The following is a 27,321-nucleotide window of genomic DNA, read 5'->3' as shown; positions in this document are numbered from 1 at the left end:
CACTCTTGGAGGGTGTCTTCTGTTGCTTCATGGCTCTTTTAAATTCGTGACCTTCTACAAGAAGCTTTTTTTTTTTTTTTAACAAAAGCAACCTGCCTTGCCTTCCCAGTATAACATTTCTCAGTGTATCAGTGCTTGTTATCATTTCTGTGCTCAGGAATTTGAAACTGGAGCCTCTCCATGATGCTTAAACTTCTGGTATATTGAAAAATCCAAAGTCCCTCATGTAAAGAGTTCACAGCCATCAGCCTTTCCTGCTCTGGTTAAATGTTCCCTCCCAAAATACTGGGTCTATGGTTAGAACTGGCTGCTGGGGCTCATGCAGCCCTGAGTGCCCCTGTGCCTGCCCCAGGCGTCCCTGGTCACCCTGTGTGGCAGCTCTCCCTAAGGGCATCTCAGTCATAGTTGACCAGAGAACACAAATGGTTGTGCAGAGCATTTTGTGGTGCATTTCTGGATGAGAGCTCTACTGTTAGTCTACACACACAGAGCTGATGTTCAGAGAGAGCCCTTTGCTTCTGTATTTGCTTCTGACTGCAACATTTGAGAGATGCTGCCTTGAGTTTGAGGTCCTTTTTCTGCAGATCTGTCCAGTCCTTTCATTTCAGTGATATGCAGGAACTTGCTGTACTTGGCAGTGGTCGGACAAGTGCAGGGCAGCCCCTTTTTTCCTAACACCAGGTACCAGATGGATACTTGGGTGATAAAATACTGTCCTGCCAGCAGAGCCTTTGGGGTGTACAGGTGTGCTGGACCTGAACAGGAGCAGGGGGTAACAAATCTCTGACAGCTGTGCGCTCGCTTGGAGCAGCAGCTGGAAGTGTCTCCCAGCTGGGCAGCCAAGAGCTGTTGGCACAGGTCTGTTTAGTGCTGTGCCAGCCTCTCTGGCTGCTCAGGGAGGGCTTTGAGGAAGGCGTTTGCTTAAAGCTGAGAAGTCATTTCTTTGTGTAACAAAATGCCAGATAGGTGAAGTGCAGTCTGCACACCCGGGCAGGCTGTGCCAAGGGGGAGCTGCAGCGTGGGTCAGGCACGTGTGGGGCTGGGGGGAGGCTGCTCCCAGAGGAGCCTGTGTGGGAGCAGTGGTGCTCAGGAAGGGCGTCTCCCCTCTCTGTGCTTACCTCAGTAAGTGAGTAAGTGAGTTGATGCTGTTCAGGGGGAAATGGCCGCTTCCATGGGTCAGGAAAAGTGGCTGGGGTGTAATTCTGAGTGAGGGCTGCTCACCTTCTGTAGCTGCTGGTGGGAACAGCTGCAGTGGTCAGAGGGACACTTCTGCCTTGGGGTGTCAGGGTGTGACCCCAGCCCGCTGCCCCTCACCTCTCCTTGGTCCCTGCTGCAGACCCACCTGCCCTGTGCTGTGCTCCCTAACACTGCTGGGGTGCTCCTGCCTCTGCCTGGAGTCCCGGGGCTGGGCTGAGGGTGTCCCGTGGCACAGAGCCCAAGGCCTGGCTTTCTGTCCTGGGAACAAGAGCGTTATGTGGTGGGACAAGTGACAAGCCTGCAGTGGTCCCCTTGTCCCAGCTGCCACTCCAGCCATACCCAAGCACTGCTGCTCTGCCTGAGCCGTGCTGGGGATGAAAGCTGAGGATGGGTAGGGCAATAAGAAGGGGAATGTTGAATTTCTCCTCTGACCTCCTCGAGAAGTACTCAAGGTGCTTTGGGTGTCCAGGCTGGGTTTATGCAGGGCTGTCACAAGAGGTGAGAGGGCTCTTCCCTGGTGCTGCTGCCTGGGAGGAGCTGCTGGGGAATTCTCCGTCCCCTGACTCACAAGCACAGCCTGGCTGGTGTACAGGCTCTGTGACAAGCAGAAACAGCTGGTGAAGTGTTCATGGTGTTCTTGGGATCATCTGAGAGTTAAAGGGCTCTGCTGGGCTGGGCACTCTGCAGGCTCTGTGGGCACCACCACAGAGGTGGCACATGGTTTGGGCTGTGCTCTGGGGAGCTGCTTGTGCCAGGATGCTGCTGCTCCTGGGGTCACCCTGCAGCTTGGAGTGAGGACTCACAGGAGAGCCCACGGTCCTTCCCTGGCTCCCACAGCCCACTCGTGGTTACCATCAGGTGTCTGTTACCTCTGTGTAGTACCAAGGTGAGATTTTTAGTTTTTCAAAGATCAGTGCTACTGAGATTTACAAAGGCAAGGCACTGAGGCAGGAGGTATTTATAGCATTTCCATAAACTGCCTCTCTGAACAAATGCAGTCACTTGACTTTGCTTTCCAGGAGTTTTGTTTAACCACTATAAAACATCTTTTAAATCTCCTCCAGCACTCTAAAGACAGTCATTCTGTCAGAGCAAGAGGTGGCATCTTCACAGGCATTTCCCATCATGTCTAGATGGAAATATATGGGAGCCATGTGATTTTTCACATGGGCAGATAGTGATAGGACAAGCAGAAATTGTTTTAAAGAGGAGAGATTTAGATTAGGAAAAAAATCACCCCTGTGACGGTGGGGAGGCCCTGGCACAGGGTGCCCAGAGCAGCTGTGGCTGCCCCTGGATCCCTGGAAGTGCCCAAGGTCAGGTTGGATGGGGCTTGGAGTACCCTGAGATAATGGAAGGTGTCCCTGCCCAGGGCAGGGGATGGAAAAAGATGGTCTTTAAGGTCCCTCCAACCCAAGCCTCTATGATTTCTGACTTGTATGATTTTCCTGTTGACTAACAAAATTTGGGTAGATTTCTCGCAGTGCCTCTAACTGGTGCAGGTATCTTGACCTTCAGTGTGCAGAAAAATCAGGTCTGAAGTGATTGTTGTGTGTGGTGGCCGGTGAACACACATTACAAGGGACAGAGAGTTTTCAGTAAGACAAGTCCCTAGTACCACAAGAACCACTTCATGTTAGGGTGACCAGAAAGGCTTCTCCCGGGATGCATTGTTCTGTTATGTTAATCTACCCCAATTTGGATTCCCCGGTTGGCTGTCAGCCTCTACCCCTCATCACTCCCCCAGAGTTCTCCATTGGTCCCCGTTCCCTGGTCCTGCCTTTTCCCCGCCCCTGGATAAAACTGGGGGGTTTGGGATCATGTTGGTATTTGCCTCTGCAGCCTTCAATAGTGTGGAAGCAATAAATGCTCCTGTTGGAATGCACGCAAGGAGCTTTCCTGCCTCTTTGTCAGTGGCTTTATACTGAAGCTAGCCGTGCATCTGTGTGTGTATGCATGTGACCCCACAGAGCCAGACAGGGACAGTAATAGTTGTGAACCATAAAATCCGTGTGTCCGGATTGTCTTCAGTGCAGATTGTCACTGGGGCTCACTTTCACTTGGACTCTCTACAAATAAAACATCCTGCAGTTCACTACAGCTCCAACCTTGAAGTGTTCCTCGAGCTGATGAAAATCAGAGGTCAGGTCGCTTGGAATGTGGCTGTTCCAGTTCCCTTTGCTATTGGAAACTGCCTCCCAAAGCAGCTCCTTCCAGCCAGGAGACCCTGTGGCAAAGGGCAGCCCAAAGCCCTGCAGCTGGAATCTCTGAGGGGATAATGCCACTGATGCCATTTGCTGCAAGATGATTCTATGGTTGTTCTATTTAAAAGGCAAATGAGCTTGTCTTGTAGGAGAGATAATTTTAGAGCGTTCTGCTTCATGTGTGAGGAAATGAGGTCGTTCTTCCAGCCCTTCCCATAGGGAAAGGGGGATGCATGGAGCAGGACAGGGATAGCAGCCAGCCCTGCTGATGTTTGAGGGCAGGGGAACCTGCCTCCACAGCTGACCGTGGCTGGGGGCCTTTGAGGTGATTTAACAAAAATAAGGATCATTTGAGTAGGTCTTTGAAGTTCCTGGAATGATTGGAAATGTCACCAGGCTGTATTGAATCAGCAATAGCAGCAGAACACTGGCACTTCAGGCCAGACACACTTGAGGGCAATTGTGGTGCCCAAATACCTTGGCTGTGCTCCTGGTGCTGCTGCCAGGTACTGAGCAGGTACCAGCCTGGTGGGATGGGAACAGGGACTGAATTTCACATTCCCTTACGACTCTACTTTTAGTCTTCCAAGAAGCAAATACCTCTGTAAGGAGAGGGAGAGGATTCCAGCATGCCCAGCTGGTTTTTGAGGGTCCAGAGGGACTCTCCAGTGTAAGGCTCTGCAACCAGCTCCTCTGCCCAGGGATTGCCCAAGCCCCTGAGGGCAGGTGCAAGGTGCTAGTTTGGAAACGTGCTGCTTTCTAAAAATAATTACAGAAGAAAGACTATAAACAAACATCCTCCTCCCCAAAATCAATCATCCACAGCATGCTGTGAATTCCAGCTGCTTGCTGAAATTAGCCGTGGAAGATGGTGTGAGCAGGAAGAGCCTAGTGCTGCAAAACTGGAAGCTTAAGCATGACTTCTGTGTTCTCCTGTTGTTCCACACCTTTTTGGAGCAGGGATGGTGTTCCCAAACAAACTGAGCTGCTGGTCCTGCAGAGTGAGGTCCTGCTCCAGTGCCCACAGGAACTGTAATTCCACATTGCAGCACAAGCTGATTTTAAAATAGTGTGACCTCAGCAAGTCCCGAGCAGATCCATGCCTGCTGAGCTGTAACCCTTTGGAGGGGTAAGTCAGCTACTGGAATGCTCCTCACTGATGGGATTGGCCTCAGAGCCAATTCTCCTATGGAAACACTGGGGTGTTCTTGTTTCCCACAGATGCAGGAAGCACTGAAGCTTAGTTCAGCGTTGTGTTGAGGGCCAAGGACAGGCTGTTCTGGGTGGGCTTGCTCTGACTGTGGCTTTTGAAGCCTGTCCTTGCAAGGTGTGGTTTCTGAGTTTTCTGGGCAGTCAGAAGTCCTGTTTCATGTTTGCAGAGGGCTTCAGTGAGGTTAATTTGCAATTGCACTAACTAATGCATCCCCAGTTCTTCAAAGCTCCTGATCCCTTTGTGTTTGTCATTTGCAATGTTTCTTAGAGCCTTAGACTTACTTTTGGGTGGTCAGCCCTTTGAGCACAGATACATGAGCAGGGGTGTGTTCTGTCGGTCCCGGGTGTTTCCCTTCCAGCAAAGCCTGTGCTGCCCTTCAGCCCAGCCAGGTGGTACAAAGGGTTCCCAGGGACAAGCCAGGGGGATACTGTGGTTTTCCCCTTTAACAGAGCAGCACAGTGTCCGTGCTGTCTGTTGGTAAGTGGAGAATGGCTTTGGGTCTGGCTTACTGACTCTGGACACCACTGATCTGCCCCAGAAACTCTCTGTGCTGCTGTGCCCTCCCCTTGTTTTGCGTGGCTGGGCTGTTCAATGTAGAATAGCCATCGATTTCCTTTCCAGTCCCAGCCCTGGTGGTGGCCACAGCAGCTGGGGAGCTGGGCTGAGCTCCTGGTGACCGTGCCAGCTAAGCCACCAAGGGCTGTGGCCAGTCCAGCTCCAAGCAGGACTGTGTCACAGGGGCTGTGGGTAGCAGGACACCCTGAGCACTGTCCCTGGAGAAGAGCAGGGGCCATGGGGAGGTATTTAACTGTCTGTGAAGAGACATGTGACATGCTTTCACCTCTGCCAGCTGGGGTGGCTCTGGCTTGCCCTGGCCAGTGGCTGCTGTAGCCCTGGTGCAGGAACAGGAGTAACCTGTTGTTTTGGGGGGTAGACACAGCTGATCCAGGGCTGCCTCTGCCATGGCTCTGGTCAGGCTGCTCCTACACTGCCCCATTGAGATGGGCTGTGTGAGTCAGGCCGTGAGACTGGGCCGAGGAATTGTTGTTGGAGATGATGCTCCACATCAGGCAGCTCTGGCAGGGGGACTGTGGTCACCCCTCACCCATGTGAGTCAGAGAGTGACGGGTGGTGGGATGGGTCCTGCTCTCCTGCCGTCAGGACACTGCTCAGTTTGTGCTGGGCTTGGTGCAGTGGCCTGAGGGAACTGGGATGCATTCGGTGCTTTCTGAGCTCCCATCCAGGCTGGAGGCAGCTGGGTTGGCAGCCCTGCACAGGCCTCTCACTTCTCCTCTGCCAGGTGCTGCTCAGCATCTCTGGGCACAAAAATGCTGCTGGAAACACAGATCTCCTCCTCTGTAATTCCTCCCTTTTATTTCCTCCTTTGAAGTGGAGCTTTAGCTCTTAATATGGTAAATAGTAGGATGTGTAAATGCAGGCATGTCCACATACTGTCAATAAGGCTCGTGGGGCAGCTCTGTGATTACCCCACAGGGAACGTGGCTCCCAGGGATGCTTGGGACTGGCTCTGGCTCCACTGGAAATGGTGAGGCAGGTGTGACATGGGGAGTAACTGCAGCTCTCTGGGACTAAGGAGGCTGCTGGCAAGGGCTGGGATGTGCAGGGGAAAAGCAGCTTGGGATTGCACAGGACTTAATGGGAGGAACCAAAGGTAGGATAAGAAAGGGAGTCTGGTGACTTGAGGAGGACCAAGAGCACAGGGGTAGGGTGATAAAGGGGGTCAGTTGTGTATAGGAAGGTGGCTGGTCAGTGTGTTTGGCCACACCCTGCCCAGTGCAGCCTGTCCTGGCTGGACAGCAGCTGGAGAGGTACTGTGGCCTCAGGGGCTTGTATATCCTTGGAAATCTGAGAGCCTAAACACACGGCTGCTGCAGGATCCACATGGATTTTACTTGTATTTTCCATGTATTTTCGCTGGGGGGTTTCCATCCTGTCCAGCCAGAGACAGGAGCAGGTTGGGGCTGTGGCTGCTGTCCTGGTTGGTGTGGGATACGTGTGTTCTGTGTCTGCTGGGCACACATCTCCAGCCTCGCTGCCACTTGGATCTGGGGCCACAGAATAGCAGCCTCACCACTCCTGGGTCTTTTGCCCTGGTGTGAAGCAGCTGGGCTTGTCAGGGGTTTCAAATGTGTGTTCCTGCCATCAACATCTAACACATTTTATGGCTTCTTTCCATTTTTGTAGGAAAAACCATCACCCTGATCCAGACACTGAAACTTGTCAACTGATGGGACAAAGAGCTGAGACACTTGGCCGTACTAGGACACTAAAATATAGGGTTTAGCCAAAGAATATTTCCCCACTGTGGAGGCTTACACCTGCCAAACCCTGTAGCATTCTTGGGAGGCTTTTCTATCCCTCTTCTCCATTTCCAGATTTCCACGCATCATGGTATTCCTTTTGACTTCTTTTGCAAGCTAGCTCTGGCTCTGCCTTCGCTTTCCCTATGCTTTGGTGTGGGTCCCCAGCGTGAGCTGCTGCCTGTGGGCTGGTTCTGCACCTCTGCCTCCAGCTGCTGCTTGGAGGCTCCTCTTGGATGTCGTGACTGACCTGCTTTTTCTCTCTCTTTCACTGTATCTCTTTCCCTCCAACCTGTCTCCTGCGTTCTCCGTTCTCCCCCCTCCGTCCCTGCAGGTTCATCATGCCTAGTGGCATATAAAAAGACTCCACCTCCCGTCCCACCTCGGACCACGTCCAAGCCGTTCATCTCTGTCACTGTGCAGAGCAGCACTGAGTCGGCGCAGGACACCTACCTGGACAGCCAGGACCACAAGAGTGAGGTCACCAGCCAGTCGGGGCTCAGCAATTCCTCAGACAGCTTGGACAGCACCAGGACACCCAGCGTGACCAGGGGCAGCGTCGTGACTCCGGCCAGAGACACCCCAGAGTTACCTCAGAAAAATGCAACTTTGAAAAGTGACAAAGGGACTCTGACTAACGAAGAGCCTAAAGTGGAGAATATCCCCAAAAGAAAGCTATCGTCTATAGGAATACAAGTATGGAATAGTTTGTTCTCCTTCGTCCCAAGGAATGTCCTTACCCCATCCATTTAGCGTGTGCCTTTTCTGTGACCGGGTGTGCATCTGAGCTCACTTAGAATAGCAAGAGCCACTCACTGCCTTGTCAGAGTAACTGCCAGTGCTTCCAGGGTGAGAGACAGCAGCACTTTCCCTTAACAGCCCAGAAAGGACTGAGTTCTTCTAGTACAAATTTGAAGTGTTTTCTAGAGCAGAGGGGCCATGTTAACTGGATGAGTCCCTCTGAAGAGGCCTCTTGCTGCCAGTCTGCCTGTGCCCTGTACTCTGTATTGCTTCCCAGCAGTCTGCTCCTTGCCCACCATGGTTCTTGGGACAAGCCTCCCCTGAGAGGTAGGCCCTTCTGCTTGATGTCCACGTGGGATGGGCTGCTGCAGTGCCAAATGGTCCCAGGGCTGCAGGCAGAAGGGAGCAATTCCTTGCTGCTCAGTGTTCCCAGCAGGTTGGTGCTTCCCTTGCTGGAAGCATTTAACTCTGTGGGAGCAGATGCAAATGAGCTGTTGATTACGCAGTCAAACGAGAACCAGTGACTAGTGTAAATCCATACTTCAGTCAGCAAAACTGCATCCTCTGGGGCTGTGCTCTCCTCTGGGACAGGTTTCTCAATTACAGGTAGCTGTGAGCTCTGGTTCTGTCCCAGGTGCTGGTTACCAGCAGACGGGAGCTTGGGCAGCTCCAAGGGCAGGATCTGAGCTTTGAGCTGCTCTGTGTGTGCTGAACAAGTTCTCCATCAGCTTTACAGCAAGGCCAGTTCAGACAGGTGACAGTGAAGGCCTCTCTGCACGGCTGGTGGGACAGAACACCTGAAAGGGCGGTGAGGGGAGAGAAACACTGGAGAGGCTGACTGCGTTCGTCTCCTTTTCCTTTTCTGAGTTGGTTCCTAAGTCACCTGGATATCATTCCTAAAATCTTCTAACCCTCTTATCCAGGGTGTCAATCCCTGGGAGAGAGGCTTTGCTGTCAATCTCAATCACCTCGCTGTCCTCCCTTGAATGCCGTGGTCCTTGACTCTCTGGGATGCCACAGGCGCAGGGACACAGCCCCAGCCATGCAGAGCCCAGGGCTCTTGGCACAGGTGGTGGCAGCAGCAGCAGCCTGGCAGGACACAGCCCTGATCCTGAGGTGGGAGCAGAGCTGAGCAGTAGCCTCGTGCCTGTCCTTAGCCAGCCCTCCCGTGTGGTGTCAGCATGCTCTGTGTGTGTGCACACTCCTGGTCGACTAACGTGGATTCCAGCCGCAAGTTCTCGTGTCTGTTTTTGTCTGTATTTTTTTTTGTTCAATAAGGTTGACTGCCTTCAGCCAGTGGCAAAAGAGGAGCCTCCTCCACCAGCCACCAAATTCCAGTCCATCGGGGTACAGGTAGAGGACGAGTGGCGGTAAGTGAGACGCAAGCTTCTGCAGTTTCCTTTTATTTTAAATTGTGCCTCCCCCACTTGTGCTTAGACCTTCTTCCCTGCTTTGTGCCAGTGAGTGGTGTTGAATGAGGCCCACGGAGAGCTCTTCCTCCACAGCACACACCCACTGCAAAAAGCACTTGTTCTCTAACAGCCAAATCAATGGGAGCTTGAAATTAAATAAAAAATAAAAAAATTCCAAGCTGTAATTATAGACATGCGTCAGCCCTCTCGTCTGAACGGCCGACTGCAGTAAGCAGGCAACCTTATAATTCTGTCTGTCTGAGTGTGTGGTGTGTCTGTGTGTGAGGAGGGGCAGGGAGAGGCTCTGCTGTGGCCATGGATTTTGCTGTTGGTGTGGGAGGCCAGCCAGGCCAAGCTCTGCTATTGAACCATGGCTTTTGATCCCTCCAGAAACAGCCACTCTCGCAGCATGTCCTCCAAACAGGACACAGACTCTGACACACAGGAGCCCAATAACTCCAGCTGTAAATCATCTGAGAGAAGCCTCGCTGAGTGCCCCCAGCACAACAACTCTGTTGGTGTTGATGCCTCCACCAGGCAACCAGCCAAGCCCTCACAGATTAAGAGAAACCTCTCCTATGGAGAAAACAACGACCCAGCCCTGGAGCCTTCTTCTCTCCCTCCTCCTGACCCCTGGCTCGAGAGCTCCTCCACATCGCCGTCGGAGCCGGCGCAGCCGGGGCCCTGCCGGCGGGACGGCTTCTGGTTCCTGAAGCTGCTGCAGGCGGAGACCGAGCGCCTGGAGGGCTGGTGCCGCCAGATGGACCAGGAGACCAAAGAGAACAATCTCTCTGAGGAAGGTGGGTGTGGGCAGCAGCCCGGCAGCTTCTCCCTCAAGAAGCAGTTGGGTCAGTTAAATTGTGGCTGCCATATCCCTGGCAGTGTCCAAGGCCAGGCTGGACGGGGCTTGGAGCAGCCTGGGATAGTGGAAGGTGTCCCTGCCCGTGGGATGAGATGAGCTTTAAGGTCCCTTCCCTCCCAAGCCATTCTGGGGTTCTATGAAATTGCTGACAGCCCACAGAGCCAGAGCATGGAGATGAGGATGGGCCAAGGAATGATTTTTCCTTGGAAAGGGTAATGAAACTTCCTGTAGCAAATGGAGTAAGAAATAATGCTGTGATGCACCATAAAAGATGTGCAGGGGATGGTGCAGCTTCTGACCACTCAAAACTGCTGAAAGCTTAAATGGATTTAATCTTAAAAAAGGTTAAATGGAAAAAGCTTTCAGGGAGGCTGTGGGATCTCTCCCTGCCTCACCCATTACTCTCAAACAGGCAGGGGAAAGCTTAGCTGGCAGTGGGGCAGAAGGAACATGACTTCGGAGCTTGTTTGCTCAGTTCAGTTGATGAACTTGTCTTCATAGCAAAGAGGAGGTTTCTTCACATGGGAAAGCCTCACTGAATTTGTGCTGGATACACCAAAAGCCTGGAACAGGGAACATGAGGCCAGTTGATTTTATGGAACAGCTGGGCTTGTTCTTTTATTTTCAAATGCCTTGGCAAAACCTGAGCTTTTTGCAGTGGGAGTTGTGCCTCTGGTGAATACAGAGTGACAGGAGTGGGTGACGAGGCTGCAGAGGGCAGGATCTTTGTGTGGAGCCTGGTCTTGATGTTTTTAAAACCTGAGAAAGGTGAAACAAAGGTGAGGCTCAGTTTTAGCTCACTGTCACTGCTGGGGCTCCAGGAGCTAATCCCTAATCCGATTCCCTGAGGTGCTGCCCTGGCTGCCAGGGGGACAGGCTGTGCCAGGGATCTCCCTGCCTTGGGGCTGGCCTGGCTTGACCTGTGGCAAGGAAAGACAGCAAGACCTGCATGGCATTGTTGCTGTGACTGCCAGCAGCAAGCTGCTTGCTTGTGGAACCACAGCCTTGGTGGGTGAGAGAGCCCAGGGTGCACTTGTCCCACCAAGAGCTCCCAACGCTCCGAGCAGGCTCAGGGGCAGCAGCAGAGCAGGGATGGGACTCAGGTGGTCCCTGTTGGTGATGCAGCTGCAGGCACTGTGGGCTGTGGGGCTCTGAGCCTGCCTCTGGAAGGGAAAAGCCCAGACTGTATTTCCTCTAGTGAGCAGAGGAACATGCTCATGCCCGGAGGCTGCTTGGAAAAACTGTTAAGAGCACCATGAAGTCCTGGGTGTTAAAAGGCCTGGCCTGTGTGTTCATCCCTGCTGGTACAGGGAGGCTGGAGAGTGGTCCCTGTGTCACCTTGCCCTTGTGCAGGGCTGGGAGAGCAGGCTGCAATCTCTAGCAAGTGCCAGCAGACCTTGCTGAGGTGGTGCTGGTGGCTCCTCTGAGGGGCTGAGGGCAGTTTAAGGAGCTCTCTGCCAACTTGGATGTTGTAATGTCCTCAGACAGGTCTGTGTTTGGCCTGCCAGAAGGAGCAATGGCAGACAAATGTGGTTTCAAAACATCTTGTTCCTGAGAGCAGTTAGCGCCTTGAGGATCTCTGAAACTGCTTTTCTGATGACTCGAGTGTTTCTCTGCTCCAGGAATGCTGGAGCTCATTGCTACATTTAATGGTCTGTTCAACTCAGGTTTTTTTATTTTCTTTTTTTTTTTTGTCCCCCACAGTCTTAGGAAAAGTCCTGAGTGCAGTGGGCAGTGCACAGTTACTGATGTCACAGAAGTTCCAGCAATTCCACGGCCTCTGTGAACAAAACTTGGTGAGTCTGGATCTCTTCTTCCTGGTTTCTGAGAGGGTGCCTCTCAACAGCACCCCAGGGACTTGGTGAGGTGTTAACAGGCTGCTGTCCCTGTGAAAACAAAGCCAGTGCAGCCACAGCCTGCAGTGCCGGGCTGGGGGAGGGCTGGGTTAGCACAGAGCTGCCTCCTGCTTCTGAAGGGCTTTTTGAGGCAAACCCCTGAGCTTGGACCAAATAGGGGGGACTGTTTGAAAAGTCTGCTCTTGACCAAACGTGCTCCCTTTGCGTGTGTGGCTGGTGACACTGTCCCCAGGTCACTGGGAATTGATCTCTGAAAGGGAGTGCAGGGGTTTGCCCTTGCTCGGCGCTGACCTGGGCTAATGGGGATTGATGGAATCTGTGGTTTGATTTTCCCCTCAGGCTTCATGGTAATATGGATTTTGCAAACTTCCTTAGAGTTCCTTACATGCAAAATAATCTTGGAGAGACTTGAGGAGCAGGAGGAGATAAAGTGCTGATCCCAGCTGAGCAGCAGCACCAGCAGAGCTTTGTGTGAGCTGCTCAGATCTGATCCCATGCTTTCCAGGGCCTGCAGTGGTGGTTCAGCTGTCTGGGAACTGGGAAAATCCTGTTCTTGGAAGAAATTTAAGCTACTTAAAATTTTTCAACCCAGCCCAAGAAGTACTGATGCTTTCAGGTTGTTTTGGGGGGAAATGTAGCAAAATAATTTTTCTCATGAAAGCTCACTTTGGCTCCTTGGAGTGCTGCAGATCCAGGTATCACAGCTGGGTGTCCATTTCCATTATTTCCCACCCTGAAATCAGGGTCTCTGTGTCAGAAACCAGTGTTGTGGCTCTGATTCCCATGCTGGGCACTGCTGTTGGATCCTGCTGTGGGGTTAGTGCCAGCACTGAGTGTCTGGTTCAGGATTACTCTGCTGTAAGAGAAGTGCAGTCAGGACCTGCTTCCTGAGCTGGGCAGAAATAATGTGGGCTGTAAATGACAGCTTTGTGTGTCCATGTTCAGGGCTGGTTTCTCCTGTGGGTTCTCACGGGGTTTGTTTGCAGGCAGGCGTAAAAGGGGTGAATGTGCTGTGCACGCTGCTCTGCTGGGTGTGTTCCTTCTGAAAGGGTGTTCTTAACGCTTCCCCTTCTAGAACCCTAACGCCAATCCCAGACCCACAGCCCAGGACTTGGCTGGATTTTGGGATCTCCTCCAGCTGTCCATTGAAGACATCAGCATGAAGTTTGATGAGCTGTACCACCTCAAAGCTAATAGCTGGCAATTGGCAGAGACACCGGAGAGAAAGGTGAGTGAGGAGCACTGGGAAGTGGCCTGAGTACCTTGCACACATTTGGGGTATCTGAGGTCTGGTTTTGTCTGCAAACAGATGCTCTCAAGGGCTTTGGCCATCCTGCACTTGTCACCTCACAGCCTTGCAAGGCACCAAGGCCATTCCTCTTGAGTAATAGTGGGAACAGTTTTGTACAACGGGAAAAGGTGTTGGATGGAGGAAGCCTGGGGTGCTGAGCAGTGGTGCAGGGGCCTCAAGTGTTCCCAGCACTGTGTGGATGGGTTTAACTATCCCTGGTGCCTAAGTAATGTAAAAAACAACTGGAACCTTTGGGAAATGCAGGAGAGGTGGTGTCCTGGCTCTGCAGATAAGGGTAGGGGAGGACTGTGGCTCAGGACAGGGTGGCTGATTAAAATTTTGCAGTTCCACATTAAGTTGTGTCTTCATACTCCCTGTGCTGTGCTCTGAGCTGCAGCTGAACCAGTCAGTCTGTGAACTCCAGGCCACTCCACAAGAGCCCTGTACCATGGAAGCTGCATGGAGGGGAGGGTCAGGCTGGGGATGAGGAAAAGGTTCTTCCCCCAGAGGCTGCTGGGCACTGCCCAGGCTCCCCAGGGAATGGTCCCAGCCCCGAGGCTGCCAGAGCTCCAGGAGCATTTGGACAGTGCTGCCAGGCACAGGGCGTCCTGCAGGTGTGTCCGTGCAGGGGTTGGACTTGATGATCCTGGCTGTGGATCATCAACCTCCGGATTGTGCACAGCCCATCCCAGGAAATGTCCAAGGCCAGGTTGGACAGGGTCTAGTGGAAGGCGTCCCTGCCATGGCAGGGGGTGGAACTGGATGATCTTCCAACCCAGACCATTCTGTGATTCCATGCTTTTGGTGGGTCCTTTCCCATTTGAGGGCATTCTGTGATTCCATGAAATGCCAAACAGCTCACTGTAGAAACCAGGGCAGCTGATGCTGAGGGGTGTCTTGCTCCAGAGCTGCTCTCCCCGACATGATCCCAGTCCCCTCCCGCAAGGCCCCGCCGGGGCCGAGCTGGCGCCCAGCTGCACACATTTATATCAGGTCTGGGTTTTTCCTTACTGTCTCCCTAAAGGAAGAGAAGAAACCACCCCCTCCAGTGCCAAAGAAGCCGGCCAAGTCCAAATCGCAGCTGAGCCGGGACAAAGGCTCCGACTCGGACAAGCAGCGGCAGGAGGCGCGGAAGCGGCTGATGGCGGCCAAGCGCGCGGCGTCCGTGCGGCAGAACTCGGCCACCGAGAGCGCTGACAGCATCGAGATCTACGTCCCCGAGGCCCAGACCCGCCTCTGAGCCCGGCCACGGCCAGCCCGCGGCTTTTATAAGTCATTAAATGGAAAAAAAAAAAGGTTCTCTCGAAACTAGTGTGATTTATTCAGTCTAGAGACAATGAGCCATCCTTGAAAAGGGCTCCTGAGTTGGCTTTTTTCTCTCTCAGCTTTAAGTAATGAAGATTTTAACAAAAAAAAAAACAAAAAAATTTAAAAAAAGAAAAAGAAAAAATGCCCCTCGTTTTCTCCCCGGCTGTGGTGTTGCTGAATGGACTGGACAGACTCCTGGGAACTCCAGCCCCTCGACTTGGAACTTCAGTCTTTTTACTTGTTCTATCTCATGAGAATTATTAGCTTGTTTACAAGAAGAGGACAAGAAAACACGAAGCCTTGAGCACTTGCCATGCTGTGTTCTTCCTCCTCCTCAGATCTGTTCTGCCCTTCTCATCCTTTATTTTTTCCCTCCTCCAGCTCCCGTTCTCCCACCCTTTGCATGGCTTCGGTTCCCGTGTCCGGACCCTGCTGTCCCCGCAGAGAACACCTGTGGTGTGTTATTCCTGCTGCCCTCTCCAGCCAGCAGCCTTCCTGGGCTTTGTGTTCTTGGGATGGGGATGTTGGGGTGGGGGAGGATGGGCACAGGGGGTCGTATCCTCAGCTTGTTGGAGGGAGAGGACGCCGGGGCTGTGGAATGTGGGGTTGAAATGCAGCCCAGAAGCAAAATGTGCAATAAATCTGGCGCAGGGGATCCCGAGAGCCGGACCCTGCTCCGGGCACAGGAGCGGAGCTGAAGGACCACAGAGCACGAGCCACATCCCTTTGATTTCCCTCCTCTTCCCCTTCCAACACCATTTTCCTTGGATGGCTGCTGGAGAGAGGAGCTGCTGCAGCGGGGGGCTGCGGGAGCATCCCGGCTGTGGGCTCAGCGTGTCCAGGAGGAGGGGGTGTACATATGCACATATACACTTAGTAGTACCTGTATAGTAATTCCTACACACGGATCCTGCCCACGCCGCCGCGGGGGTGGGCAGATGTATAGCATATATTTTTACATGTACTATATCTAGATGTGTGTCCAAGTGTGTGTAAAAATATATACCCTGTGTGTAAGCAGATGACTATTTTTTCCTTATCTCCCTGCTCTCTGGGTAGAGGAAGGATTGCTAAATATTTTTTAGCCCATTTTTTTTTTTCCCCTTTGTAGGTCTCCTTTCCAGTCTGGCTCCTTGGAGCCAGAGCTGCCACCCCCCTGATTCTTTGCCACCCTCTCACACTGAAGGTTTTTGTCCCATCCTGAGGGATCTCGCTGGGGATTTTTTTTTTTTTTTCCTCTTCACATGTTTGAACAAGTTGGGAGATTGTGTGCTACTGTCATGGGGGTGGAGGTGGAATCCCAGAGGTTTCAGTGAGAGTGTTGGTGATCCAGAAGGCAAAAAATAAATAAAAGTGAAATCCTGAATGATGCCTGCTGCCCATTGTGTGCTGTCTGGGGCTGTCCATGAAGCCGCTCTCAGAGGTCTCTGCCCCCAACCATAGAATTCCCAAAGCTCAGCTGTGCTGGGATTCAAACGGGGCTGGAGGTTGGGGTCAGGCTCTGCTCCCAGGGGCCAAGGAAAAACAGCCTCTGGTTCAATACTGGGGGAAAGTCCTGCATGGGAAAGGGGGCCAGGGCTGCCCAGGGCAGGGGTGGAGTCCCTGGCCCTGGAGGCTTTGGCAAGGTCTGTGCAGGTGGCACCTGGGGCCTGTTGGGGTTTGGCAGCAGCCCGGGCTCCCCTTGGAGGCCTTTCCCAAACCTCAAGGCTCCGTGGGGGCAGAGACACTGCAGGGCTGCACTGTCGGGTTTTGGGGCGGATTGTAAAGATGCAGCTTTAGGGATCTCTGGCAGAGAAAGGGGGGACACCAAGGAAAGGTGAGAGTTAACTTATTGTTTTTATTATTTACTCCTCCCAGCTGCTGCTTACGGAGCTGTGGAACGATCCTTGCTGCCCTGGGCTGGGCCTGCCCGTAATGTTTATGTTCTCTGTACATATATGTGCATATATTTTAACATGTAAGTGAATTTACAAAGCTGTAAAGATTAATTAATATTGCTTATATCTTATAATTAATACAGTATTTCAAATTTTCCTACATATATTAAAATACATACACACATAGAGGTGGAGTTACATATTCTACATGCATATACATATAAATACGTGTAACACACATAGAAAAATGTGTTAGAAATATTTAAACACACCTTTTATAAATCCGAGAAGTACTTGTTACAGATATTTAACACAAACACATTTATGAATAATTTCATCTCCGTACCTTGTATCCACCTGTTCATTCTGAGCCCCAAGGACGCGGGCAGCCAATCACGGGGCTGCCTGAGATCATGTGGGGATGGTGGTGTCACGAGATGGCTGTCAGCCAATCACAGAGCGGCATGACGTTTAACAAAATGGCTGCGCCCTGCCATAAGATGGCGGGTGAAACAAAATGGCCGCCCCCAGTGGATACAGGGGGTGAGGCCGTGTATCAAAGCACTTCCGGGATGGCCCTGTCAGCCAATCACAGCACAGTGCGTGCCGCTGCGGCGAATGGGCGTGAGGCTGCGGGGAGGGGGCGGGGCTTGTGTCGGTGGTGGGCGTGGCCTCCGCTCGCCCCAATCCCGGCTCCCGGCGGGTCGGTGCCCGCGGCCGTGCGCGGTGTCCCTGGCCCGGGCCGGGGTCCCGTATCCTGTATCCCGTATCCCGGTCCCTGGCCCCGTCCTGTGTCCGTGTCCGGGGTCCAGGTGTCCTCGTCTCGGCCGGGCGCTACAGCCCCGCGCTCTCCCAGCGCCAGGAGCCGCTCCCGGCTCCTTCCGGGGCTTCCCGCGGGAATCCCCGCGGCCCCCGGCCCGGCTCCCTCTGCCCGGGCATCCCCCCACTGGGCGGGGCAGCGGCTGGCCCCGGGGCCGGCCCGGACGCAGCTCCCGGCAGGACCAGGCGGGGGTGGGGCCCGGGGGCTCGGGGTCCCTCGGGATGCGCAGCGCTCCCCGCTCCTTGCCCTTTTCTGGGCACAGCCCGGACCCGCCCCAGCGATGGGCGGCAGCTGCCCCGGAGGCGTCCCGGAGCCTCACCCACCCACTCGTGCGGATTTTGGGGGCAGGGTCGGCAGTGGCGTGGGAAGCATGAAAGGCTGGGAGAGCTGGGAATGTTCAACGTGGAGAGGGGAACGCTCCGGAGAGACCTCAGAGCCCCTTCCGGGGCCTCAAGGGGCTCCAGGAGAGCTGGAGAGGGACTTTGGACAAGGGACTGGAGTGACACAGCAAGGGGGAATGGCTTCACATTAACAGAGATCAAGGACACACATGGGATATTGGGAAGGAATTGTTCCCTGTGAGGGTGGGCAGGCCTTGGCACAGGGTGCCCAGAGCAGCTGTGGCTGCCCGTGGATCCCTGGCAGTGTCCAAGGCCAGGCTGGACATTGGGGCTGGGAGCAGCCTGGGACATTGGAAGGTGTCTCTGCCCCTGACAGGGGGCTGGGCCCAAGTGCTTCCAGCCCAAACCGCTCTGGGACACAGGAGAGTGTCACATTAATGAGGCTGTTCCGTGTGCCCAGGCCAGAGCCCAGGGCCTGGGGGGCTGCAGGGCTGGGACAGGGCCGGGGGTCCCACTGGAGGACCCCTCCCAGCACCACCAGTCCCCGCTGGTGCCCTGGGAGGCGATGGAGGTGGGTGTGGGGGGGTCAGAGCGGTGCCTCCCCCGCATGACCCCTGTGCCCTCACACCGCCCACCGGCCCCGTGTCCTGAGCCCCCGGGAGCCGCGGGCCTCTGGTGGGGGGAGCAGCTCCCCGAGGTTCTGCTCGACCTGCCTGGGGGTCCGAAGGGGCATTGGCCCCTCTGTGCAGCTCGGGAGCCCTGAAGTGCTGTCTGGGGCTGCAGAAGGGGCAGCAGAGCTGTGGTGTCCCCAGCTGCGACCCCCTGGCACAGAGCAGACCCCCGAGCTGGGCTGGCAGACCCTGCCCTGGCTCCAGCCCCCCACTCCCCTGGGAACGTGCCCTATCCCACATCTCTCACCACAAGCACAAAGCCCCAGCAGCCCATGGAGAGTGGGGGACACCCAGGTGCTATTCCAGGGTGGCCCAGGAGTTTCTCCTGGTGGTGGAGAATCAAGTGAGGCACCCACAAATGACACAGTTCACTCTGGCACACAGCTCATATTTTAAAAAAACCAACAAAACTAAAAAAACCTTTTATTTGACAATAGAAAAAACAAAAAGATATTTACAGTAGTTTGTTATTTCTCCATAAATTTAATTCCAATAACTCCTGCCCTCCCCACTCTCTGGTCCATCCCAGGGCAGGAGCACCAGCCCCTGGCGCAGGCACAGCTCTGGGGGAAGGAAACCACTTTGGTTTGACTGGGGCGAGACCAGAGCAGGAGACCAAAAAGCCTCTCCCTCCCCTAGGGCAAGGGACAGAGCTGCGGGGGGCTGCCAAGGTGAAAGAGGGAGTCCCAAAATTCAGGACTTTCCCTGGAAAGGTGTCAAAGGGAGAAGGCTGGACACAGAAATGGAAGTGGGCGTGAGAGAGGGGCTGGTCACAGGCACATGAGGAGCACCCACCCCAGCTGGCCCAGCACTGCGCAGGGCACCTGCCAAGGTGACACTACTGGGAAGCCTTCCCACGGCACCCTCTCCCCTGCACCTTCCCTCTGAAGAAATGGGGGGTGGGAACACAGCAGTCCCCCAAATCAGTGCTTTTCCCTTCTAGCCCCATTGCCTCCAGTGCTCTCCCCCAGCGTCGCAGAGCTCCCGGTCCTGCAGCTTTACCCCCTCTGGTCATCAACTCATCTGGCTAATTACCCACGGGATTGGTGTTCCTCGGGCAGGGCACGGTCATTACCTGACACCCCCCAGGGCACAGCAGTGCCTGACCGCGGCACCGCACCCAGGGACAGCGAGCGACGCCCAGCCAGGAGCCCAAATACTGCCGCAGAGCCCCCGACCCGCCCGGGCCCGGCTCCCAGCACACACCAGTTTGTCACTAGAGGTCCCCAGCACTGCACTGGCGAGCGGCGGGGAGGTACGGGACCGGAGCAACAGCTCCATCCTGCGCCTTCCCACCGCTGCTTCCCAGGAACCCCCGGCTGCACTTGCAGGACGCACATGGCCGTGCCCGCACCACGCCTCTTTCCAAAGGTTTTATGGAAAAAAAAAAAAAGGAAAAAAAAAAGAAAGGAAGTTGGGTACAAAATTCACAGTCTCAGCTGTGCCCAGGCTTGGCCACGCGCTCACTGCTCTGGGCACAGCATGCACACATTCAGCATGAATTCGAGGGGAACGTGGGGAAGTTGTAGAAATGCTTATAGATTAAAAAAAAAAAAAAAAAAAAGAAAGAAAGAAAGAAAGAAAACAGAAAATAAAATGTAATAATCATGTAACAAATCACAATTAAAGGGAAAATGTTTCAACAAAAAACTTTCTAAACAGCACCATAGAGATTTCTACTGGCAGCATCCAGAACAACCTAAAAAGGAAGAGGAGGGTTCTATTTTTTCCATGATAAAATGCCACAGACTCCATGTTTTCCAGTTCATCTGTCCTTTGCCCTTCCCTGGGCAAGGTAGGGCCCCTGGCCAGCACCGGGAAACAGAAAGGCCCCCCAAAAACAAAAGGGGGGGCGGGGGGGAAAAGGGAGAAGAGATCAGAGATTTGGGAGACAAAGCTCGTCGTCCACAGTCCTTAAAATAGACGCCAGCGTTAAAAAAACAGGTTCTCTCTGTCTCCCTGAGGAAACGGCGCTGGCTGGAGCCTTGTTCGCAGGAGAGGAAGAGATCAGCAGGTTTTCCAGGGGAGCTCCAGTGCCCGCTCCGGCCAGCGCCGAGCTCCGGTCACGACGGTCCCGGGCACAGCCGGGGCAGCGTCCTCGGCAGCCAGGGCATCTCCCGGCAGGAGGGTGGCGGGCCGGGCCGGCCCTTCCTCTGCCGCCTTGGCTGCCGAGAGAGACCGGAGCCGCCGGGAGGGATGGGGGTGAGGCAGAGGCCGGGAGGGTCGGGCCCCCCCCGGGGAAGGGCACTGCGGGACCCGGCCCGGCGTTATTTGGAGGCTCCGGGGGGCTCGGTGTGCGGCGCCAGGGGCAGCTGCCCCCCTGCCGCTGCCGCTCCAGCTCGGCCGCCTTCTGCAGGGCCACCTCCACCAGCAGCTGGAAGCTGCTGAAGTCGTCCCCGAAGAGCTCGGGGGGCGTCGGGGGCGGCGTGTTGAAGAGTCCGGGCGTGGGGCTGCCCGCCTCGGCCCGCGCCAGCAGGGTCAGGGTGCTGCCGCCGGGCCCCGCGCCCGCCCTGGGCACGGCCTCGGGCCCGGGGGGCTTCTCCCACTCGGGGCTGTGGGCGCTCACCACGGCCAGCGCCGGGTGGCACAGTACCTGCGGGCACACCGGCACCGACAGCACCTTGGAGGAGCCCGCGGCCGCCACGGGCGGCACCACGAGCAGCCCGGAGCCGGCGGCGGCGCCCCGCGGCACGGCCACGTCGCCGGCCTTGCCCCCGCGGCGGGAGATGGTGAACTGGTTGGGGTCCTTGCCGTCCTTGCGCAGCATGTCGGGGAGCAGCCGCCGCCGCGCGTTGATGAACCAGTTGCAGATCTGCGAGGAGAGAGGGTCAGCGGGGGCTGCAGCCCCAGAGCGAACCGGCAGCAGCTCCCACACACCCCGACTACCACAGGTCCCCCCTCAGCCCTGCACCTCCTTCCCGTGGGGCTCCAGAGGGGCACAACTAGTGCTGGCACCCACGGAAACCCCAACACCGGCTGCTTCCTGCCTGGCACCGCCTGCCCGGGGCAGCCCCTTCCTCCCTGCGCGCTGTCCCGGCTACCCCCCGCCCTGGCAGCCCTGCTGCGGGACTGCGCCCCACAGCTCCCGCTCTCCATCGCAGCACAGGAACGGGCACAGCCTGGGCTGCTGGGCCAAGCCGCCCCCGAGCCAGAGCACCACTGCCCGGAGCCCCGGGAGCTGCGGTGGCTCCTGAGCAGAGCTGCCCCCAGGGAAGGAGGGGCTCAGTGCTGTCCCCCAGTGCAGCCCCAAGGTCCCAGCTGCAGGCGGGTACAGCACAGCTCCTGCCATTCCCCAGCCAGAGGCCGTGGCATTGCATACAGCCAGCTCGGAGCCCATCCTGCAGGTCCCCAGGCTCGGGACAGTTTTTCCTTCTCCAGGTGACCCATCCTAGGGCTCAGCCCTGTTTCCACGCTGCTGCCGGTGCCAACCCGAATGGGAGCACTGAGGCTGCCAGAGCAGATGGATGGCAGGAGAGCAGCATGGATGGAAAACCCTAGAAACCTAGAAACCATCAGGTGATGGAGCTGCAGCCCCTCAGCCCCTAACAGGGCTGGGAACAGGGTAGCACAGACACCTCCCCGTGCCTCTGCCCATGAGCTGGGTCACAGCTCACGCTAAAGGCTCCCCGAAACATCTGCACAGCACAGAGGCTGCACGTCTGGCAGTCCTTTGCCATTATTGAGCCTTGGCCATGGATTGTTTCAGCATCTTTATATAAAATGCTATATTAAAATAAGTCCCGTCTTCCTAGAAAACAATTAGAAGAGAATAAATCAGGGGGGAAAAAATGCCTGATCTTTCCTAAATCAACAGCTATGGAAAATATTTCCCCCAGGGAGAGAGAACTTGCCACAACTTCAATCACAGCAAGATGTCAGTTGTCGTTTTTTTGTCTTTAAGACAATATTTGGCATTAAAACCCTCAAATACACCAGTCTTACTCCCTTTTCTGTTCCAAACCCCCTCCCTTGCAAGCCTCAGCTGGGCCCCCTTGACATGATCCTGTGATCCCACGGCCATCCACCACTGTGATCCCCAACCAGAGAGATGGACTCCCAACAAAAAGCCCAACTCCTCAGTGCTGAGAACCCCCCAAAATCCTGCCTGTCCCCACCACCATGCTCCTTCCAGCATTCACTTCCCACTGGAGAACACGGCACGGAGACGGGCACACGCAGCCCCTGTGACAGCAGGCACTGTCACAGAGCTGGGACATGCTCTGCCTCTGAAGCAGTTCATTGATTTTTAATCAGGGCCATCCCTTCCCCCCCACCAGCACACCCCACTCTGTCCCTTTGGGCAGCATCTGTCCCCCCAGCACTGCGGGGGCAGCATCCCCTCACAGGGAGGAAAAGCCCATCCATCCTGCAGCAGGGCACTGGCTTGGAGAGCTGCTGCTGTTCGGGAAGCCTCAGTGGGAGCAGGTGCCGCTTCCTTAGCTCTGGAATTTCTGCAAGGGAGGCACATGGCTTCCCACTCTCCCTGCTCCCTGGCTGCCAGTGCCCGGCTCCAGCTCCCCAGGCCACTGGAGCGGGCAGGGGGGTGCACAGAGAAACAACTGGGGGGGGTTGGCCAGTGGCTGTGGCAGAGCCCTGCATTCCAGAGGCTTTTTGGAGGGGTCAGATCAGCACCACAGACTGAAACCCACGGCCACACCATGGAGTGTCCCATTCCTCCACCCCAACAGGCAGAGGGAGCATCCCCATGGATTCCTGCAGCATCCCTTCAGACTGGCAGAAATCCCAGTCTCGGATGGCACTGGGAAATGCCACCCATTGGGCTGGGACGCCCTGCCTGGGGGGAACAGGGGCCACACACTGGCTGTGGGGGTCACCTGGAGCAAACAACAGCTGGCACACAGCAAGGCCACACCTCAACACAAGCCCACCCATGTGCCAGCCTCCTCCCGCGTCCCATGGGGCCCAGGGCACTGACAGCCGGGCACCTGCCAGTCCCACCAGAGCCCTTGGGCAACCCCTGTGTGCCAGGCACTGTCATGCCAACCTGGGCCAGGACAAGTCCAGTTCCCACAGCCCCAAGCCCATCGCTGCTACCCTGACACTCAGCCTTTAGCCTGTCCAGGAGCTCCAGCCTGTCCAGGAGCAGCTGCTGGACACACACCTGTGGCACAGCCAACACTTCCAGAAACACATTACAATGGAAGAGCAGGTTTGCCTTGCTGGCCAGGAAGAGGGGAAGCAGACAGCCCCTGTCCACACTCGGTGTCTGGGCTGGGACAGCTGGCCAGGACTGTGCTGAGCCACAGGGACAGGAGCGAGAGGTACAGAGGAAGCTCCAGGAGAGGAGCAAACCCACTGCCCTGCACCCCACTGCACCCCGGAACCAGAGAACAGAGGGAAGCCCACACCCTGTCAGGCTGGGAGAGGGGGATGGGGCCCGGGGCACCAGGCCTGTGCAGGGAGCACAGGGACAGCAGCGACAGGCAGGCCCTTCCAGACACCCTGAGCACAGGCAGGGAGCGCGCCAGCGCGGGAAGGACGAGCGCTGCTCATCCCCCCTGCTGCCCAGGGCTCCTGTGCCATGGTGCCACATGGAGAACATCAGCCCACAGCCAGCAGCAGGACAGGGAGACTCCTGGACAGGAGTCCCCAGCTGGGCTCCCCTTAATGCAGCTGGTGTAACTGGGACCAGGGGCCAGCCAGCACTTACCAGCCTACAAGGCTCAAAGCCCAGCCCGGCCTCTGCCTTCTGGTTAAAATCACAGAAGATCCTGAGCTGGAAGGGATCCACAAAGATCATCAAGTCTAACTCCTGGCCCTGCCCAGCCCCAGGGCTGTCCTCTGCCCAGCTCTGTGTGCAGGGGGTGGTCATCCTGGCCTCTGCTGGGGGTGTTCAGGGGAACAGGATAAAGTAGCATCTCCCAAAACCCTCCCACCTGTGCAGCTTTTACTGACAACAGGGTATTCAGCCTGCTCCCACTCCAGTCCCTCCACCTTCTGGCTGGCCAGAATGCTCTGCTCCAGCAGAGCTGGTCCCCAGGGCTCAGACGGCTCCCCAAAGAGACCCCCCTTCACACAGGTGCCTTTCCTCCCCCAACATCCCTTCCCTCGCCTCCTCAGTGCCCTTCAGTGGCAAATGATCCCAGCCTGCCCAGTCCTTTGGGATCCTCAGTGGGGTTCTCCTGTCCCACACAGCGTGGCAGTGTCCCCAGCGGTGTCCCCAGCGGCTGGGGGCTGGCTCCTACCTGCAGCACGGAGAGGCTGGTCTGCCCCGAGAGGCTGAGCTTCTCCTGCTCCGAGGGGTAGGCGTTGAAGCGGTGCTCGTACAGCCAGTCCCGCAGGATCTTCACCGACTCCTTGGGGAGGTTGCCCCTTCTCTTCCTCTTGCACTGCGAGGGGTCGGGGGATGTGGCGCCGTCCTCGTCCCCCGGCTCACTGTCCGACATGGTGGAGCTGCCCGCGGGACCCTCCTGGCCGAATCCTGGAGAGGGGGAACCGAAGGGAGCATCAGGCGGTGTCCGGTCGGGGGAGGGGAAGGGGCCTCCCACCGACCTCCCCCCGCCTCCAGCGGGGGTCTCACCCCCTCTGGGCCCGGCCGGGGGAATCCAGAGGCAGAGACCCCCGGGGAGACACAAAACAACCGGCACCGGCGGGACAACAGGGGCAGCAAACAGAGCCCCGGGGTGCGGAGGAGCCCAGCGCACGGCACGGGGCTCGGGGGCACTCGGGGCTCGGGGGGCACCGCAGCGGGAAAGGGGGGAAAAAAAAAAAAATCAAGCATGGGGTGGGTTGGGAGGAGGGGAAGTTAAAAACAAAAACAATCTCAGCAGGAGAAAGAGGCCGGAGCTGGAGAGTGGGAGAGGAACCACGCGGGGTCATTGTGCGGCGGGGATGGAGGCGGGGGCGGCTGTCACGGGCCGGGGGCTCGGCTCGGCGGTGCGGGCCGGGGCCCGGCGGTGCGGGGCGGTGCGGGCCGGGCCCGTGGCCCCTCCGGCCGCAACAGGCAGCGAGGGGCCGGGGCCGCCGACACAAAGCGGGGCAGCGGCAGCCGCGGGCCCCGGGCGGCCGGGGAGAGAGGGGCCGGAGAGCGGCCCCGGCCCCGCACTCCGCCGCCGGCCCCGAGTTATCCCCGGCCGGGCAAACTCCGCCGTAACTCCGAGCTGCAGCGGGGGCGGGCGGGACCCCCGCCCGCGGCTCCCGCAAACTTCGGGCGGCGCTGGCGCGGCCCGGCCGCTCCGTCCCGCACAAAGGCTCCCCCGCGCCCCCCGGGATCCATCTTTGCGCTCACCCCCGGGCCGCCGCCGCCGCCTGGGCGCTCGCATGGGCCACGCCGGGGTCTCGGTGCCGGGGCCGGTGCGGGGCCGTCCCGCGGCGGCGGGCGGGCAGCCGGGCGCGGCGGAAAGTTTTGGGTGGGCGGCGGTGACAGATGCCGAGACAGAGTTCCCTTTGTTCCCGAGGAGGCAGGAACTCGCCGGGCCCCCCGCCCCCGGCCCCGGCCCCGGCCCGCCCCCCCGGCTGTCACCGGGCACCGGGGCCCCCCCGCCCCGCGGAGTCCCGGCCGGTACCTGGCGCCGGCGCACCCCCGGGCTCGGCCCCGCTCCCGGACACGGCCCCCGGCGGGAGGGAGCAGGGACAGGGGGAGCCCCGGAGCCCCCGCACCCGCCCGGCCCCGCGGAACCCCCCCCGCGAGCTGCACCCGCACAGGGGCACCCTCGGGGACACCCACCCACGGGCACCCACATGGGGACAACCAGTCCCGGGGACACCCACCTGGGCACATTCCCCGCAGGGACACCCACCAGGGACACCCACGGGAGACACACGCCCAGGGACACCCATCCAGGGATGCTCACCTGGGGACACCCACCCGGGGACACCAACCTTGGGACTCCCACCCAGGGGCATCCATGCCGGGGTGCCCCACAGGGCACTGCACAAGTTCCTTCCCCCTGGTTGAATCCTGTAGCTGAGCCCCAGGGGTTACTGGTGTCTGTGGGCAGGGGACAGGGACAGGCCTTCAGACAGGAGGTGCAGGGGCAGGTGTGGGTGACTACCCTGGGGACCTCAGAGCACCCTGAACTTCCACCAGTGCTTCATTTGGTCCTTGCCAGATGGGAAATCAGAAGCCCAGCACATCACTGCTCCGTGACAGAGGAAGGTGTTTCCAAGCAATGGTGGTGACCGAGAAGGAACCAGGTGGAACCATCACTGTGCCATGGCCATCAGGCTGCCCAAGGTCTCTGAAAGTTCTTCTGCTCTCCCTGTGTCTCTCCACCATCCCAGCAGAGCCCAAGGTCACCTTTGGAGTTTTGGAGACCGAATTGCTCCATTTATGTGCTGCTGGTCCAAGGTGTGGTGAGCATGGAATTTCCCCAGCACAGCTCTGTGCCCTTCTGTGATGTGGGGCTGGGTCGCACTGTCACCCTCTGCCAGGTGCTCAGTGGGGCCCAAGGGGATGTGTCCATCGTGGGTCCCCTGGAGCGGTGTCTTCATCAGTGGGAAGAAGAGAGAAGAGCTGCTCAGAGCAGTGGTGCCACATCCCAGCACCTGTGATGGAGAAGGTGCCACCATGGGAAGCCAAGACGGCCCTGTCCTGTAGCCAGCCCAGAGCCCTGCCCGCAGAGACCCCTGTCTGGGGGGGATCTCTTGGGGATGTGCTTTCCCGGGATGTCCATCCCTCGTCTTGGGCACATCCATGCTTGTGCTTGCCAAGCCGAGCACACGCGTGTGCATCCCCCAGTGACCTGTGTGCTGCTGGGGCACAGCACCCCGAGGGCCACCGGGTCCTGCTCCACCTCTCCCCACAAAGACCTGGCTTGATGTCACCCTGCCTCAGAGGCAGCTCCCTCCTCCCAGGCTCCACCACCTCCTGCAGCTCCTCTCCCTCCCTCCCTCCCTCCCTCCCTCCCTCCCTCCTCCCCTTCCTTTTTGCTGCTCGCAGGGTAAAAGATGGAAATCCCTTCATGTATTGAAAAAAGCTACAAAAAACCTTCTTTTATGGTTGATTTTTGGTCTGGGAAAAGCAGATTGTGTCGTGCAATAAGGGATTAAATAGCAAAAGAAAAAGGAGAATTCCTTAAAGCATTTGTTTTGTTGGTTCTCAATCTTCCATGACCTGAGTGGAACTGTGCCCCAACCTGCTACTGCTGCATTCATGCCAAGGCAGCAGGGGCTGGTGAAGCACAGGTGGGGTGTGGGGGCCCTGGCAGCACATCCCACCCTCTGCAGGGCCACCCCGGGGCAGGG

The 27,321-nt window shown here is 56.9% G+C and overlaps 2 protein-coding genes across 9 annotated transcripts in view; one reads left to right on the top strand and one right to left on the bottom strand.

The window, feature by feature from the left end:
* Positions 1-15,774, top strand: part of DLGAP4 (DLG associated protein 4) — a 148,852-nt gene extending 133,078 nt beyond the window's left edge. For 5 of the 6 annotated variants that reach the window (XM_039563739.1, XM_039563737.1, XM_039563736.1 and 2 more), the window contains 6 exons: positions 7,270-7,631; positions 8,955-9,046; positions 9,479-9,888; positions 11,655-11,746; positions 12,882-13,034; positions 14,122-15,774. In XM_039563739.1, coding sequence (XP_039419673.1) covers positions 7,270-7,631; positions 8,955-9,046; positions 9,479-9,888; positions 11,655-11,746; positions 12,882-13,034; positions 14,122-14,337 — 1,325 coding nt within the window. In that variant the 3' untranslated portion in view covers positions 14,338-15,774. Of the gene's footprint in view, positions 1-7,269; positions 7,632-8,954; positions 9,047-9,478; positions 9,889-11,654; positions 11,747-12,881; positions 13,035-14,121 lie in introns of those variants that run through there. The other variant, XM_010413168.4, reaches the window with a different exon arrangement.
* A 2,728-nt stretch (positions 15,775-18,502) lies between these two features.
* On the bottom strand, positions 18,503-25,708 carry TGIF2 (TGFB induced factor homeobox 2). Of its 3 annotated transcripts, none has more exons than XM_039563726.1 (3): positions 25,641-25,708; positions 24,321-24,556; positions 18,503-20,926 (listed from the first exon to the last, which is right to left on the bottom strand). In XM_039563726.1, the coding sequence occupies exons 2-3, from the start codon at positions 24,519-24,521 to the stop codon at positions 19,991-19,993; spliced, it is 1,137 nt and encodes a 378-aa protein (XP_039419660.1). In that variant the 5' UTR covers positions 24,522-24,556; positions 25,641-25,708; the 3' UTR covers positions 18,503-19,990. The 3 variants fall into 3 exon arrangements, with proteins under 3 accessions (XP_039419660.1, XP_039419659.1, XP_039419661.1); XM_039563725.1 differs by lacking the exon at positions 25,641-25,708 and adding an exon at positions 25,364-25,558; XM_039563727.1 differs by lacking the exons at positions 24,321-24,556; positions 25,641-25,708 and adding an exon at positions 23,786-24,301.
* Positions 25,709-27,321: the final 1,613 nt, after the last annotated feature.

Source organism: Corvus cornix, chromosome 20 (genome assembly GCF_000738735.6).
Source record: "Corvus cornix cornix isolate S_Up_H32 chromosome 20, ASM73873v5, whole genome shotgun sequence".
Lineage (NCBI taxonomy): Eukaryota > Metazoa > Chordata > Aves > Passeriformes > Corvidae > Corvus > Corvus cornix.
This window is presented reverse-complemented; position numbering and strand designations above follow the sequence as displayed.